At 44.0% G+C, this 14,845-nt stretch overlaps 1 protein-coding gene across 1 annotated transcript in view; it reads left to right on the forward strand.

Moving 5' to 3' along the window:
• SPG11 (SPG11 vesicle trafficking associated, spatacsin) overlaps positions 1-14,845 on the forward strand; it is a 189,878-nt gene that overhangs the window by 67,925 nt on the left and 107,108 nt on the right. Inside the window, 2 exon segments of the mRNA XM_030189824.1 lie at positions 1,793-1,938; positions 10,825-10,989. Of these exon segments, the coding sequence (XP_030045684.1) occupies positions 1,793-1,938; positions 10,825-10,989 (311 nt within the window).

A 14,845-nucleotide genomic window follows, 5' to 3' on the forward strand; every position in this document is an offset into this window, starting at 1 on the left:
CAGTGTCCTTGTAAATTTCTGTATATTGACAAAACCCAGCTGCGTGATCAAAACTCGCATCATTGAACACGACAGGTGCATTAATAGAAATATCAAATCTGCTCCATTAGTAAAGCCATCGGCAAAGTACCCCACACACTATCCGAGATCTCAAGTTTTTAGTATTCAGGATTTTCCAACCTCACTTGCGCAGAAGCAGTATCACAGGCTTTTTCAGGAAGAACAATGTCTCATTTTTTAATTCAATACAGTTACACCCTTTGGTCTTAACTAAGAAATTGACATAAGACATAAGCATCGCCACACTGGGACAGACCAAAGGTCCATCTAGCCCAGCACCCTGTCTCCAACAGTGGCCAATCCAGGTCACAATCACCCAACAAGATCCACGGAGCAAAGCATTTTGTACTGCTTGTCCCAGGAATAGTGGATTTTTCCCTACGTTCCTTTAATAATATTCTGTGGCCTTTTCCTTCAGGAAGCCGTCCAAACCTTTCTTAAACTCTGCTAAGCTAACCGCCTTAACCACATTCTCCAGCAATGAATTCCAGAGTCGAATTATGCGCTGAGTAAAGAAAACTTTTCTCTTATTTATTTTAAACTTACTGCACTCCAGCTTCATTGCATGCCCCCTTGCCCTAGTATTATTGGAGAGCGTAAACAGATGCTCCATATCTATCTTTTCCACTCCACTTGTTATATACGTCTATCATATCACCCCTCAGCTGCCTTTTCTCCAAGCTGAAGAGCCTCAGCCGCTTTAGCCTTTCCTCATAGGAAAGTTGTCCCATCCCCTTAATCATCTTTGTCGCCCTTCTCTGCACCTTTTCCAATTCCACTATATCTTTTTTCAGGTGCGGCGACCAGAATTGAACACAAAACTCGAGGTGCGGTTGCACCATGGACCGATACAGTGGCATTATAATATCCTCATTTTTGTTTTCTTTTCCTTTCCTAATAATACCCAACATTCTATTTGCTTTCTTAGCCGCAGCAGCACACTGAGCAGAAGGTTTCAACGTATCATCAATGATGACTCCCAGGTCCCTTTCTCGTTCCGTGGTTCCTCTTTCCCACATGCATCACTTTGCACTTGCTCACATTGAACGTTATCTGCCTTCCACCCTTTTCTCTAAATTAGAGCTTTTTAGATCTGGACCGTCGCATACACTAGCGTTCGACTCAGGTAACACCATGGTTCTGTTTTTAATTTGCGCTTTTTTTTTTAGCTCATCACAAAGCTGTGTGGTTAGGTTGGAGAGTGGAGGGGAGCTGGGTGTGAAACGAGTGTGACGTTTGTGTGCCCATCTGCTTAAGGTGATAGTGAAAAAATTGACAAAAGCTAACCTTACAAACAGTCGTGCTTTGTGGCTGGCAGCTGAGATCTGTCTCTGTGCATGATAACTGGGCAGACTTGAAAAACCGCTGATCTTTCTTTTCTGCTGTTATGTACTGTTACTGTGAGAGGCATTTGTGAGGTAGAATCTGTGTAATAACCTCATAGGAAGCCTGTGTTCTGGCTTTAACAGCCTGTTCTACCCACCTCTCAGTACTGATAGAGGTCATTTGCTTATTTCAGAACCTCCTCTGGTAAGACTAGAATAAGCCCAGTAGTAATTCATATTTGCACAAAATGCAACTCATTTCTTACCAGCCTGAGGAAGGGGACATAAAGTAACGGGCCAGAAATTAAGTGAAGGTAGTGCCTGTCGCTTATTTGAAGTAGAAATGTTTTTCACTAGTGAGGTTTTTGTAATTGTTTATTTTAAATAGAGAAACCTTTTTCTTCTAGATCTGCAGCTGATGTTCCAGGCCAGCCTTGCAAATGCTCAGGTTATAATTCCTAGTAACCAGGCGGGTGTGAGCAGCATGCTTTTGGAAGGACATACTCTTCTTGCACTGGCAACGACGGTGTATGCCCCCGGAGGGATGAGTCAGGTAACATTATTGATGCGTGTGTGAGACTGTAACCCGGTGGTTCCCTCGGGACTAGAATCAAAGAAGTCCTCAAAAGATCCAGAGATTTAATGTCAGATTGAAAACAGGGGATTGGTTCAGTGGCATTTTTTGTGCACTGCCATGTGGAGGTTCTCTGGTTTGATTCATAGAATTGGGTCTTCTGCACTTCGGGTGAACTGGGGATGGGTAAGCTATGGAGGCAGCAAGCATAGTCCTGGTGGATGTGGGAAGGAGGTTATGTTTCAGAGAACACGTGGAGGCCAGGTTTCGAATCCATGATGCAAGGTTCTGGAAGGAGAAAAGTTGCAATGTTCACGGCCTCAGAACCATTTGTGCACCATTTGTGCATTGACCAGAAATAAGCATTGCAAGTGTGGTATATTGCATTACACAGAAGCACATTTCTCTTCTCTCACCTGTTCAGCCTTCCAATTCAAAGTCATTCAGAGTTTATTAGGATTGACCCCACTGTTCTGCAGTAACAGCAGCACAGGCTCCCTCCATCTTCCCCCCACCCCCACAACTCTTCAGTGGAACGGACACCCGTTACTACTTCCCTGCTCCAGCAAAGTGGTAGCGTGGACTCCCATCAGCACTTCTCCCACTCTCCAGCTACAGGGGCGTAGCCAGACACCCAAATTTGGGTGGGCAGCACTCCGCCTTGTCCTACAAGTGATTTGGTTTCTCCCTCTCTCGCCTGCATGCCATATGGTCTTTCAAACATCCCCTCTCCCCCTTATACCTTTTAAATACCAGATTTTCACCGGCAGCAAAATGTTGTTGGGAGTTTTTGGCTGGTGGGGCTTGGGGTCCCTGCCAGCCACGTTATAGGTGTGCTGCTACTTGGTGGGCCTGAACCTAAAGTGGGTGGGCCTGGGCCCACCCCAGCCCACCCTTGGCTACGCCACTGCTCCAGCAGAAGTGGCAGCACATAATCCCCCTGCTGCTGTGCTTCTCCGCTCTCTGACGGCAGTGGTGACATGGACTCCTTCCCATTGCTCCTTCTGATAATACCGACTCCTGCTACTTCTGTCGCTTGGATTCTTGTTTCTTACACTAATAAAAACAGATAATACTTATGTACTCAGAAGTGAAATAAAAAGAAAAGTTTATTCTGGAAACTAGTACATCATAGTAACATAGTAGATGACGGCAGAAAAAGACCTGCACGGTCCATCCAGTCTGCCCAACAAGATAACTCATATTTGCTGCTTTTTGTGTATACCCTACTTTGATTTGTACCTGTGCTCTTCAGGGCACAGACCGTATAAGTCTGCACAGCACTATCCCCGCCTCCCAATCACCAGCCCCTCCTCCCAACCACCGGCTCTGGCACAGACCGTATAAGTCTGCCCAGCACTATCCTCACCTCCCCAGCCCTGCCTCCCAACCCCGGCTCTGGCACAGACCGTACAAGTCTGTCCAGCACTATCCCCGCCTCCCAACCACCAATCCCGCTTCCCACCACCGGCTCTGGCACAGACCGTATAAGTCTGCCCAGCCCTATCTCCACCTCCCAACCACCAGCCCCGCCTCCTGATCTTGACTAAGCTCCTGAGGATCCATTCCTTCGGCACAGAATTCCTTTATGCTTATCCCACGCATGTTTGAATTCTGTTACCGTTTTCATTTCCACCACCTCCCGCGGGAGGGCATTCCAAGCATCCACTATTCTCTCCGTGAAAAATACTTCCTGACATTTTTCTTGAGTCTGCCCCCCTTCAATCTCATTTCATGTCCTCTCGTTCTACCACCTTCCCATCTCCGGAAAAGATTCGTTTGCGGATTAATACCTTTCAAATATTTGAACGTCTGTATCATATCACCCCTGTTTCTCCTTTCCTCCAGAGTATACATGTTTAGTTCAGCAAGTCTCTCCTCATACGTCTTGTAACGCAAATCCCATACCATTCTCGTAGCTTTTCTTTGCACCGCTTCAATTCTTTTTACATCCTTAACAAGAAACGGCCTCCAAAACTGAACACAATACTCCAGGTGGGGCCTCACCAACGACTTATACAGGGGCATCAACACCCCCTTTCTTCTGCTGGTCACACCTCTCTTTATACAGCCTAACAACCTTCTAGCTACTGTCACCGCCTTGTCACACTGTTTCGTCGCCTTCAAATCCTCAGATACTATCACTGCAAGATCCCTCTCTCCGCCCGTAACCATCAGACTCTCCCCGCCTAACACATACGTCTCCCGTGGATTTCTACTTCCTAAGTGCATCACTTTGCATTTCTTCGCATTGAATTTTAATTGCCAAACCTTAGACCATTCTTCTAGCTTCCGTATGTCCTTTTTCATGTTTTCCACTCCCTCCGGGGTGTCCACTCTGTTACAGATGTTAGTATCATCCGCAAATAGGCAAACTTTACCTTCTAACCCTTCGGCAATGTCACTCACAAATATATTTAACAGAATCGGCCCCATCACCGATCCTTGAGGCACTCCACTACTTACCTTTCGCTCCTCCAAGCGAATTCCATTCACCACCACCCTCTGGCGTCTGTCTGTCAACCAGTTCCAGGCTTAAGCAAATCTGAAATACAGAAAAAGAAATATTAGGGACTTTACTGATTTTATGCCAGCTTCCTGCCATGCAATTAAGAAGCCAATCCCACATAAATTTCCCAGCTATCTGACTTGTAGCCTATCAATTATCAGTTCATAACCAGTGGTGTGCTGGAGCAGGCTCTCACAGGTTCGCAAGAGCCGGTTGTTAAGTTTTTAAGAATTTTGGGAGCCGGTTGTTAAAGTAGGGCCCTCCATGGCTACCTTAACAACTGGCTCCCAAAATGTGGGCTTGGGCCCCCTGCTGAATTCTCTTTTACTTTGCTGGTGGGGATGCTGAGCCCTGCCAGCCAAGTAAATAGACTACTGCTGCTCCCCGCTCCTTGTTTCCAGCTCTGGGCAGCAGGCTGAAACTTCTCGAGCATGTGAGAGAAGTTCAAGCATGCTGCTCAGAGCAAGACGTTGGGAGTGGTGGCAGTCCATTTATTGGCTGCCAGCAAAGGTATGCCTAGCGTGCCCACACGAAGGGAGGCAGCAGAGAGAGGCAAGTGTTGCTCCCCTCCCCCCGGCCACCCCTGGCCCTTCCAACTGCAGAGCTGGCTACGTCAGGAGAAAGAGCCTGTTGTTAAAAATTTACTAGCACACCCCTGTTCATAATCCTACTGGTAGTTACACCCCCTGAGTCACACGTTATGCCATCTTCATCCCCTATTTGACCTCTCTGACTAACAAACCGTCTGAAAAAAAGATCTTTCCAGCTTCTACAATGATTTATATTCTTTTTCATAGGAAATCAATATTATAAAGTAATATCATGTGAAGTATAGGCCTAAACAGAACAATATTCTCATAAAAAAAGAACTTCATCTAACTGAATGTACTGCTGTTATTTTCTGGCAACATATATTAGAATCTGTAACCTGTTTGTATAATGTCATGACCCCTTACATAAGCCAAAGCAGGAGAAATACATGAATGCACAACTTCCTTTCACTTCCTGTTGTCCTTCTCCTGTCTTAAGCAAACTTCTATAACTGTCTCCAAACTCCTTCACTACCACCTGCACCCTGTTGCAAAAAGTCCCGCTTCCCAATTTCCCCTCCCGTGACGACCCAAGTAGTCACAGTTTGATGTGTAAACATAACTACCGAATGCTATAAAAACAACGCATGACTTGACAACCTTCCGGAAGTTATTGAAGACGCACCTGTTCGCAGAGACTTACAATAAAAATCCTCCTTAATGACTTGATTCCATTCTACATCTAAACCAACTAATACTGATCCCTTCTAATTTGATTATGTTAATCACATTATCACTATTGGTCATTATATCTTACCTGCTTTATTTTGTGTTGTGTAAATAATTCTACCTAATTTCTTACACAGTAATATGTTAAATTAGACCATACCTCTTACTCTGTTTATGATTATACCTTTTGCAATATAGTGAGCCTTCAAATAGGTGGGAAAATGTGGGGTACAAATGCAGCAAATAAATAAATAACTGAACCCAGTCTGATAAGGGAAGTGTGGAAGCCTGTTGATATTTTACGTTATTTCACAATTGCAGCCTGCAAGCCAGGGACTGAAAACAACAAACAGAATAATTATAGAGCAGAATAATGGGGGGAAGATAAAGATAAATCTTACGGGTCCCTTTTAGGGTCCGAGCCCCCCCCAACAGCTTCCCACAGTGGACCTAAACCCAAAGTGGGTTGGCATGAAACTTTCTCTCTGCCCTGCACCCCCCTCCCCCCACACTCAAACTGAAAATGTAAATACCTGAAATACCCCAACCAACTGAAGACCTCTTCCTCCGGCAGCCAGGAGCAGGTACATTTTTCGTGCAACATTTTCTGTCTTCCCATTTCCCCAACAAACACAAGCAAGGGTTGAGATCAATACACATATGCTCAATCGCCCTAATTTCCCTTTGGACTTCATTCCAAAACGTTTGCAATCTATAGCTCCTCCACCAATCCCCTTGCGCCCAGCACTCCCTCCAACAATCAGGATTTGCTATATTGACTTTTGAATAAAATGTGGGAACCCCATAAATTTCATGCAGCAGTTTGTACATAGGTTCTTGACCTTCATTACAACAGAAATTCTTGCTACCTGGTTCACGTTAATAAAAGACTTATTAACCACTAGTATTCCCAAAACTGGGTCCAATGGCAGTGTACACGATAACAATAAAATACAAAATCATAGATATGGTACATTAATAAAAAGTATTACATAAAAGAAACAAGAAAGAATTAAATATTTTAATAAAAATGATACATATACCAACTAGAATGATCTGATTTAGTAAACAAAAAACTTTTCACTTGTTTACGAAATTTGTAATTAAGAACTTTCTAGTTGTTGCCTGTCGGGGACAGGATGCTGGGCTCGATGGACCTTTGGTCTTTTCCAAGTATGGCATTACTTATGTACTTACATTGCCAGTCTACCTTGTGCAGTTCCAGACTTATATCCTGATTCCAGGATTCCATGAGCTTAGGATCCGTATCCAGCATCGTCCCCTCCACAGTCAGTGTAAAATACAGCTTAGTGATCATTTTACTCATACGTCCTGGGGTTTTAAATATCTTCTCTATATTATTTCTACATCATAAAGTTGTGGCTACTCTCTTTCCCTTTAACTGTTGTTTTCTTGTACCTAGTATGGATGGGGATTCAGGAACTCAGGGTTTTATCTGGGTCTCCTTCCATATTTGCCTCAGAAAGCGAAGTCCATTGGCTGTCCAAAGAGACATGTTTTCCAAGAGAGTAATAGGAGCTAGACTGGCCCTGCACATACCCTGCAGTGTGTGTGGGAAGTAACAGAGCAGCAATCATGCTAAGCTCTGCCCTTCCACCAGTGCTTCTTCTAGATCACTCCAGTTCTGTTCCCGAACAAGCCAGAATCAGCCTCTCATTCCCACCAGTCAGGTAGTCCCAGAAAAAATCCAGCAACTCCAGACCACCACAATCTATAGGTCGCCGCAAAGTTATGGTAGCAACTATGTGGAAAAGTAAATACATGTTTTTATTATGCATAAACACGTTGGTTTATCTTTTAATTTTAGCCTGTAAAGCACCTTAAAAGTGTTCTAACTTGGAGATATACTAATCACAGAATAAACTTGAAACTTTTTCTAAATCCTCTTATTCTCTTACCTATCTATATGTCCATCTTTGCTTATACCCTATGCTGTCTATTAAAATGTTCTATTACTTACTGTGTTGACATTGTAAGTAGCATACTATGTAGTACAAAAAAACAGAAGAAACCGGTCTTCGCAAAAAAAAAAAAAACCAACAAAAAAGCAAAACAGCAAAGATAACTAACAAAAGCAAAAATAATCAAAAATTAAAAACAAGAAAGTATCAAATTTAAATACAAATACATAAAAAAGTAAAGAAGTATGAAAAAAACGACACTTGTTTATAAAAAATTAAAACACTGTAGCCTTAAATAATCCTTGAAACAAAGTCAAGCAAAAAACATCGGAGCAGAGACGAGACGCTGCTCCAATGTTTTTTGCTTGACTTTGTTTCAAGGATTATTTAAGGCTACAGTTTAAAAAGAGACACACATATTCCCAGTAGCGTACGATGCCATACTTTGCATTGTTATTGGAATATTTTTACTGTTGTAATTGTCTATTGATTTTGTTTGATTTATTCTTACTCTACACCTGTGATGGAAAATATTAAGAATTGCTTTTCAGTCTTACTTTGATCGATAATACATTTTAAACTCTTCTGTATTTTACTTGCCTTGTATATCTCAAAGAACAGGCTGGAAGGAATGAGATAAGGCACCTCTCAAGAACAATGTATGTCCCTGAAGCTAGCTTGTGCAGAAGGGAGGTGTAGGAGATAAGGCATCTCTCCAGAACAATGTATGTCCCTGAAGCCAGCTTGTGCAGAAGGGGGGCGGGTACTCTTGAGGTTTGGTAAATAAGTCCACCTGGCCAGTGGTTTGTTTTCTTGAACCGAGAGAGTGTGACGGCATCCCCATGCACATTTCTGAATAAGTTTTAGCTTAAAAAGGGGGCTTTTTGCAGCAGAGCCTTGGGGCACATTCTATGGATGGACGCATCGTGCAGAAAAGACTTGTTCCTGGTCTGGATGCTTCAGGCTTTCGCTACAACGGGCCCCCTAGCTGATGAGATAAGGGTCTGAATGATGTAACTCCTGACCAGTGATGATGTATGTATAAATATATATATCTTTCTTATTTTACTTTTCTATAGCCTTCCTTTAGTAATGTACTCGATTAGTGTGTGTATTTCTTAATCATTGTGATGCAGTAACAATAATGACTTATACACTCTCCAATTAAAGTGCAAATAAAGAGTTTCATTTACCCAATACGAATCTAAAAGAATCTGTAGTATTTTATTCTGTGAGCAGTCTGTGGTGATCAAGTGAGCAGGCTGAAGTACTGAAGGAATACAACACCGCCTTGAGTGAATTCTTTCAAAAAGACTGCCCCAATTTGACTGCCCCTATCGGACCGACCGTTCACTTGTCTATTAGATTGTAAGCTCTTTGAGCAGGTACTGTCTCTCTTTGTTAAATTGTACAGCGCTGCGTAACCCTAGTAGCGCTCTATGTTAAGTAGTAGTAGTAGTAAATAAATCCTAATAAGTAAAGTTGTCCGTTTAATCCTCAGTAATTTTTTCTCTCCCAAATAAAGGACGAAAGAGAAACCCTAAGGTTCTTGAAACACCACCGTCGTTCTTGAAAAAGATATAGTAACTTGGGTAATATCACCATCTTAACGAAGTTAATACACACCAAAAGTAATATGGGCAAATTTACCCAGCCATTGATGCGGGCCTTAATTTTAGCCAGTCCCAGTGGATAATTGACTTTGGGGCTCATTTTCAAAGCACTTAGACTTACAAAATTTCATAGGTTGCTAAGTGCTTTGAAAGTATGCCTCTGTATATAGCAGGTGTAGCTTGGACAGTATCTTTACCCCACATAGCAAAATCCAAAGGTTACTACCTTCAACCCCGCTAAACAAGATGGGATTGGCTGCAGTGGCCCCAAAATAAGCCAGTTTATAGCCAGACAGTTGCCCATAATACTTTAAGAGTACTGTTAACTTAGAGACTGATCTGGAGACCTTTGTGAGAAATTCCAGTGTATCATTCACATTTAAAATTTGCATGTTTCTATTGAACTTGAAACCAGTTATACTGGAAGACTCTTGAAGTCTTTGAGCAGATACCGATTCTAAATTACATGGAAATACTTTTAAAACAAATAGGTGGAAATATTTTTACATTCAACGAATAGTTAAGCTCTGGAACTCTTTGCCGGAGGATGTAAAATAACAGTGGTTAGCATATCTGGGTTTAAAAAAGGTTTGGGCCAATTCCTGGAGGAAAAGTCCATAGTCTGCTATTGAGATTCCCACTGCAGCTTCTTGTGACTCTGGACAAGTCACTTAACCCTCCATTGCCCCTGGTACAAATAAGTACCTGTATAGACTATGTAAACCGCTTTGAATGTATTTTCAAACACCACATAAAGGCAATATATCAAGTCCCATTACCTTTCCCTGTCAAAGATAGTAGGGCCGGACTTTGTGTCACAAATGTATTTATTTATTTTTTACATTCAAAAGCCCAACAACTAAGAACCATCACTCTGGCTGTTATCCTAATTTCTGCAGCCAAGTTTTAGGGACATTTATCAATTGACTAGTCCAGAGCACTGTCAGTTTAGTCATTCGACAAATATAGTCCATCTTACTTAGCACCAGTTGCAGGGAAGGTGTGTCGGGTTGTTTCCAAGCTGTGGCAAGGGCTATTTTGCTTGCAGTAAAGAGGCTGGATGCTAATTTATGGTGTTCTCTCTTTACTCCAAAAGGTTTGAAATGCAACAGACAATATTCCGCCTTGGCTGGATAGTGTATTCCAACTATCTGGTAGACCAAAGTCAGTACCTGAGTACAATAGGATTGCACTTTAGGGAAAGACCACTAGATATGATGCGTATCACCTAATGTTCACCAGACCCTCCAAGACAGTCTAGAGCCATGCTTAAATATTTTTAAAACTTTGAGGGGTGTAATCCCACCTGTACAGGATTTTATATCCATTTTCTATAGAGACCTTCAATAAGTATCAAATGCTTACTTCCGATAGGAGTTGAAAGCCTCTGGCTGTGGCAGGAGGATTCAGTAAGAAAGCAGTATGAATGTGGGTATGTCAGATGAGATAAACAGATGTGAGGCCTCTGAAAAGCTCAATTCACAGCCTACATGGACCCAATTTCCAATGACGAAAGCAGGTTTGTTCCATTCTGCATTTTTCGTCTCTTGCTTTTCTCATAGGTCATTGGCCAGAATGAGGAGACGGAGGCCTTGCTGAGGAAGGTGGATCCACAGCTGTTAAGGATGGCACTGGCTCCTTACCCCAAACTGAAAGCAGCGCTGTTTCCCCAGTCCATGGCCCACAGCTTCCCCCCTGCTGACATCTCTCTCTATCATCTCATTCAGGTAATACGTTTATTTTTATTGAAGAGCTACGTTTAACATGTCATGTCTTCTGAACGCAGCTTCTACTGCCTGATTCTCAGAAACTATCTGTGTATAAAACAAGTGCCATCATGTTGCTCACAAGTAATCAAATTATTCTATATCTCTCTCTCCCATCCCTCCCACCACCTGTAAACATTCAGTCACACACTTTTCTGGCCCTCCCCAAGCTTCTGGAACGCTCTCTGTGCTTTGAACTTGCTATTGTTGGCCCGGTTATTTGTTCCCAGGTGAATTATATCAGTGTTTGAAGCCTTGCTCTCTTCTCGGATCACTTTCAGTATTTGGTCTGTACATCTTGTAGCTGAAGATCCTGGAAGACATTTAACTAGATTGGAACCCCTGAACTGTGTTCCTAAGTTAATGCCTCTGATAATGGAGTCTCCAAGCAGTAAGAACTTTCTGCTTTTCACCAGTCGCTGCACCCCACACCTGGAATAAACTTCCCGAGCCCCTACGTCTTGCCCCATCCTTGGCCACCTTTAAATCTAGACTGAAAGCCCACCTCTTTAACATTGCTTTTGACTCGTAACCACTTGTAACCACTCGCCTCCACCTACCCTCCTCTCTTCCTTCCCGTTCACATTGATTTGATTACTTTATTTATTTTTGTCTATTAGATTGTAAGTTCTTTGAGCAGGGACTGTCTTTCTTCTATGTTTGTGCAGCGCTGCCTACGCCTTGTAGCGCTATAGAAATGCTAAATAGTAGTAGTAGTAGTCTCTTGTAACCAGAACTAATATTGTGATGTCATAATGCCTCAGGCCACCAATAAGAGCCAATCTCATCAGTGATGTCACAATGGCTTGATTGTCCTATACTTCGCTCACTTTTATTACATAGCTCTTTGAGCAGGGACTGTCTTTCTTCTATGTTTGTGCAGCGCTGCGTACGCCTTGTAGTGCTATAGAAGTGATAAATAGTAGGTTAGTAGTCTCTTGTAACCAGAGCTAATAGTGTGATGTCATAATGCCTCAGTCCACCAATAAGAGCCAACCTCATCAGTGATGTCACAATGGCTTGATTGTCCTATACTTGGCTCACTTTTATTACATAGCTCTTTGAGCAGGGACTGTCTTTCTTCTATGTTTGTGCAGCGCTGCGTACGCCTTGTAGCGCTATAGAAATGCTAAATAGTAGTAGTAGTAGTCTCTTGTAATCACTTTTATTACATAGAGCAGTGATTTAACCTATTGTGATGTCATAGTGGCTCATTCCACCAATAAGAGCCAACCTCATTAGTGATGTCACAATGGCTTGATTGTGTAGAATGTTTGTACGTTTGGGAAGCTTGCCAGGTGCCCTTGGCCTGGATTGGCCGCTGTCGTGGACAAGATGCTGGGCTCGATGGACTCTTGGTCTTTTCCCAGTATGGCATTACTTATGTACTTATAATAAGATAGAATAGAGGAGGTAAAGTCAGCAGTTTATCAGGTAGATATTAAGAGCAGGACACAGGCAACATTAGTTTACAATCAAACCACAAGTCTGAAAATGCCCAGCTTAGTTCAGACAGCTCTGAAGGTAAACTAAGAGGTAGATGCACTAAACGTTTTTCATCGTTAAATGAGCCCTCAGGGAAGAATTTCCTATCCTTTCCATGCACTTAAGCCTATTTTCCGACGACAGTAGCAGCTAACGAAAACGGAATGGAGATGAGCAATTAGTGTGAAAACCCCATTGAAACGACATGCACTAACCTTTTCCGATTGCCTTTACGCAGGAAAAAGGCAGGAAAACTAACGAGAGGTCTGGACCTCTCGTTAGGACAGCTCCGTGGCAGGAAAAAGTGTTAAGTGAAAAAATAAACAAACTTTGAGCCAATCCCAGCGCATTAGCAGAGCTAAAAGCGCTGTGATTGGTCCAAAGGACCTCAGAAAACACATAAAAAAATAAAAATAAAAAAAGGATCGGGAGGGGGCAAGGGCGCTCATCAGGAGCGTCCTGTACGGACGGCCTTGCCCCCCCCCCCCGCTGCTCCCCACTTTCCGCCGCTCCCCCCACCCCGAAAAAGCAAACTTCTAGAAGCCCCTGCCCCCCTCCCTTCCTCACTACTCTCACCTAAGCTCCGCCTCCCGACATCCTCCGTCCGTGCCCCGCCCCCTTGTGGGGTCGTCGCCGCCATTCCCCTCCTCCATCGGGCCCCCCTTCCTCTTACCGGGCCCGTGCAGCGCCTCTCTCCTCTGTCCGAAGGCGCTGCACGGGCAAGAAGAACGCTGAATCAGCTGATGCCTGCCTTCGCCTAGCTTCGATAGAGCGTCTTTCTCCTCCTGGGCCCGCCCCTGTCTGACGTCAGTAACCTACGTAGGTTACTGACGTCAGACAGGGGCGGGCGCAGCAGAAGAAAGACGCGCCATCGCGAAGGCAGGCATCAGCTGATTCAGCGTTCTTCTTGCCCGTGCAGCGCCTTCGGAGAGAGGCGCTGCACGGGCCCGGTAAGAGGAAGGGGGGCCCGATGGAGGAGGGGAATGGCGGCGACGACCCCACAAGGGGGCGGGGCACGGACGGAGGATGTCGGGAGGCGGAGCTTAGGTGAGAGTAGTGAGGAAGGGAGGGGGGCAGGGGCTTCTAGAAGTTTGCTTTTTCGGGGTGGGGGGAGCGGCGGAAAGTGGGGAGGGGGCAGGGGCTGCTAGAATTTTGCTTTTTCGGGGTGGGGGGAGCGGCGGAAAGTGGGGAGCAGCGGGGGGGGGGGGGCAAGGCCGTCTGTACAGGACGCTCCTGATGAGCGCCCTTGCCCCCTCCCGACGCTTTTTTTTTATTTTTGTTTTTATTTGGGAGCCATGTGCTTGCGATTTGACTGTGTTTTGACTGTTTGTGGCATGCGCAGAGCAGCTAACATAACGCTTGGCTGCTCTGCGCATGATTTGGGGGCCGATTAACGATGTGTATTGTGATTCTTTGATACATTGTACGTTTCACTACCGATCTCAGCATGTGTGACTTTTTTTTTTGGTGCATTTTTCGTTATTTTAAAATCGTTAGGGACTTTAACGATTTAGATTTTTTTACGTTTGGTTGCTGCATCTGCCTCTAAGTGTTCTGTTTTTCCTTTTAGCACAGAGCTGTATTCAATTGCCCTTCCTCCAGAGGCCACACAATCTACCAGTCACCAGACTCTATGTAACCAAATTGATTGGATTAAGTCTCTGGCACTGAAGGTTCAAAACACAGTTCTAATGAATTCACCTTTAAGACAGACACCAACCAGATTCTATGTAATCAAACTGATTAAGTCACTGGGCACAGAAGGTTCTTGTCAATAAAAACAGCAAGGTTGCTTATCTGTAATGGCTGTTCTTTGTAGACACAAATGAATTGGACACACAGTCCCACACATCTCCCTGAGAGTTGATTCTAGGCTACATATGATCTGAGATACTAGTGTAGAAATACCCATGCATGCACAGAGTCGTAAAGTCTGAGAGAGCTGCTCTGTCTCGGGACCATCAGATGAGGTCACCTGCTTGTGTGTCTGATTTATACTGCTCTCCATGGAAAGCTCGCTCTTCTCTCAGCTAGAGTAGCTGACACTAGAATGTAATTGTGAAGAGACTGTCCAGCTTATTTTCAAAAGAGAAAGACGCCCATATTTCGACCCAAATCGGGAGATGGGCGCGTTTCTCTCATGGGCGCCCAAATCGGTATAATCAAAGGCCAATTTTGGGCGCCTCCAACTGCAGCCTGTCACAGGAACGAACAAAGTTGACAGGGGTGTGTTGGAGGCGTGGTGAAGGCGGGGCTAGGGTGTGTTTATCAGCCGAGGAGAAATGGGCGCGCTCGGCTGATAATGGAAAAAAGAAGGGCGGCAGAAGCGAGA

Source organism: Microcaecilia unicolor, chromosome 1 (assembly GCF_901765095.1).
Source record: "Microcaecilia unicolor chromosome 1, aMicUni1.1, whole genome shotgun sequence".
Taxonomy (NCBI): domain Eukaryota; kingdom Metazoa; phylum Chordata; class Amphibia; order Gymnophiona; family Siphonopidae; genus Microcaecilia; species Microcaecilia unicolor.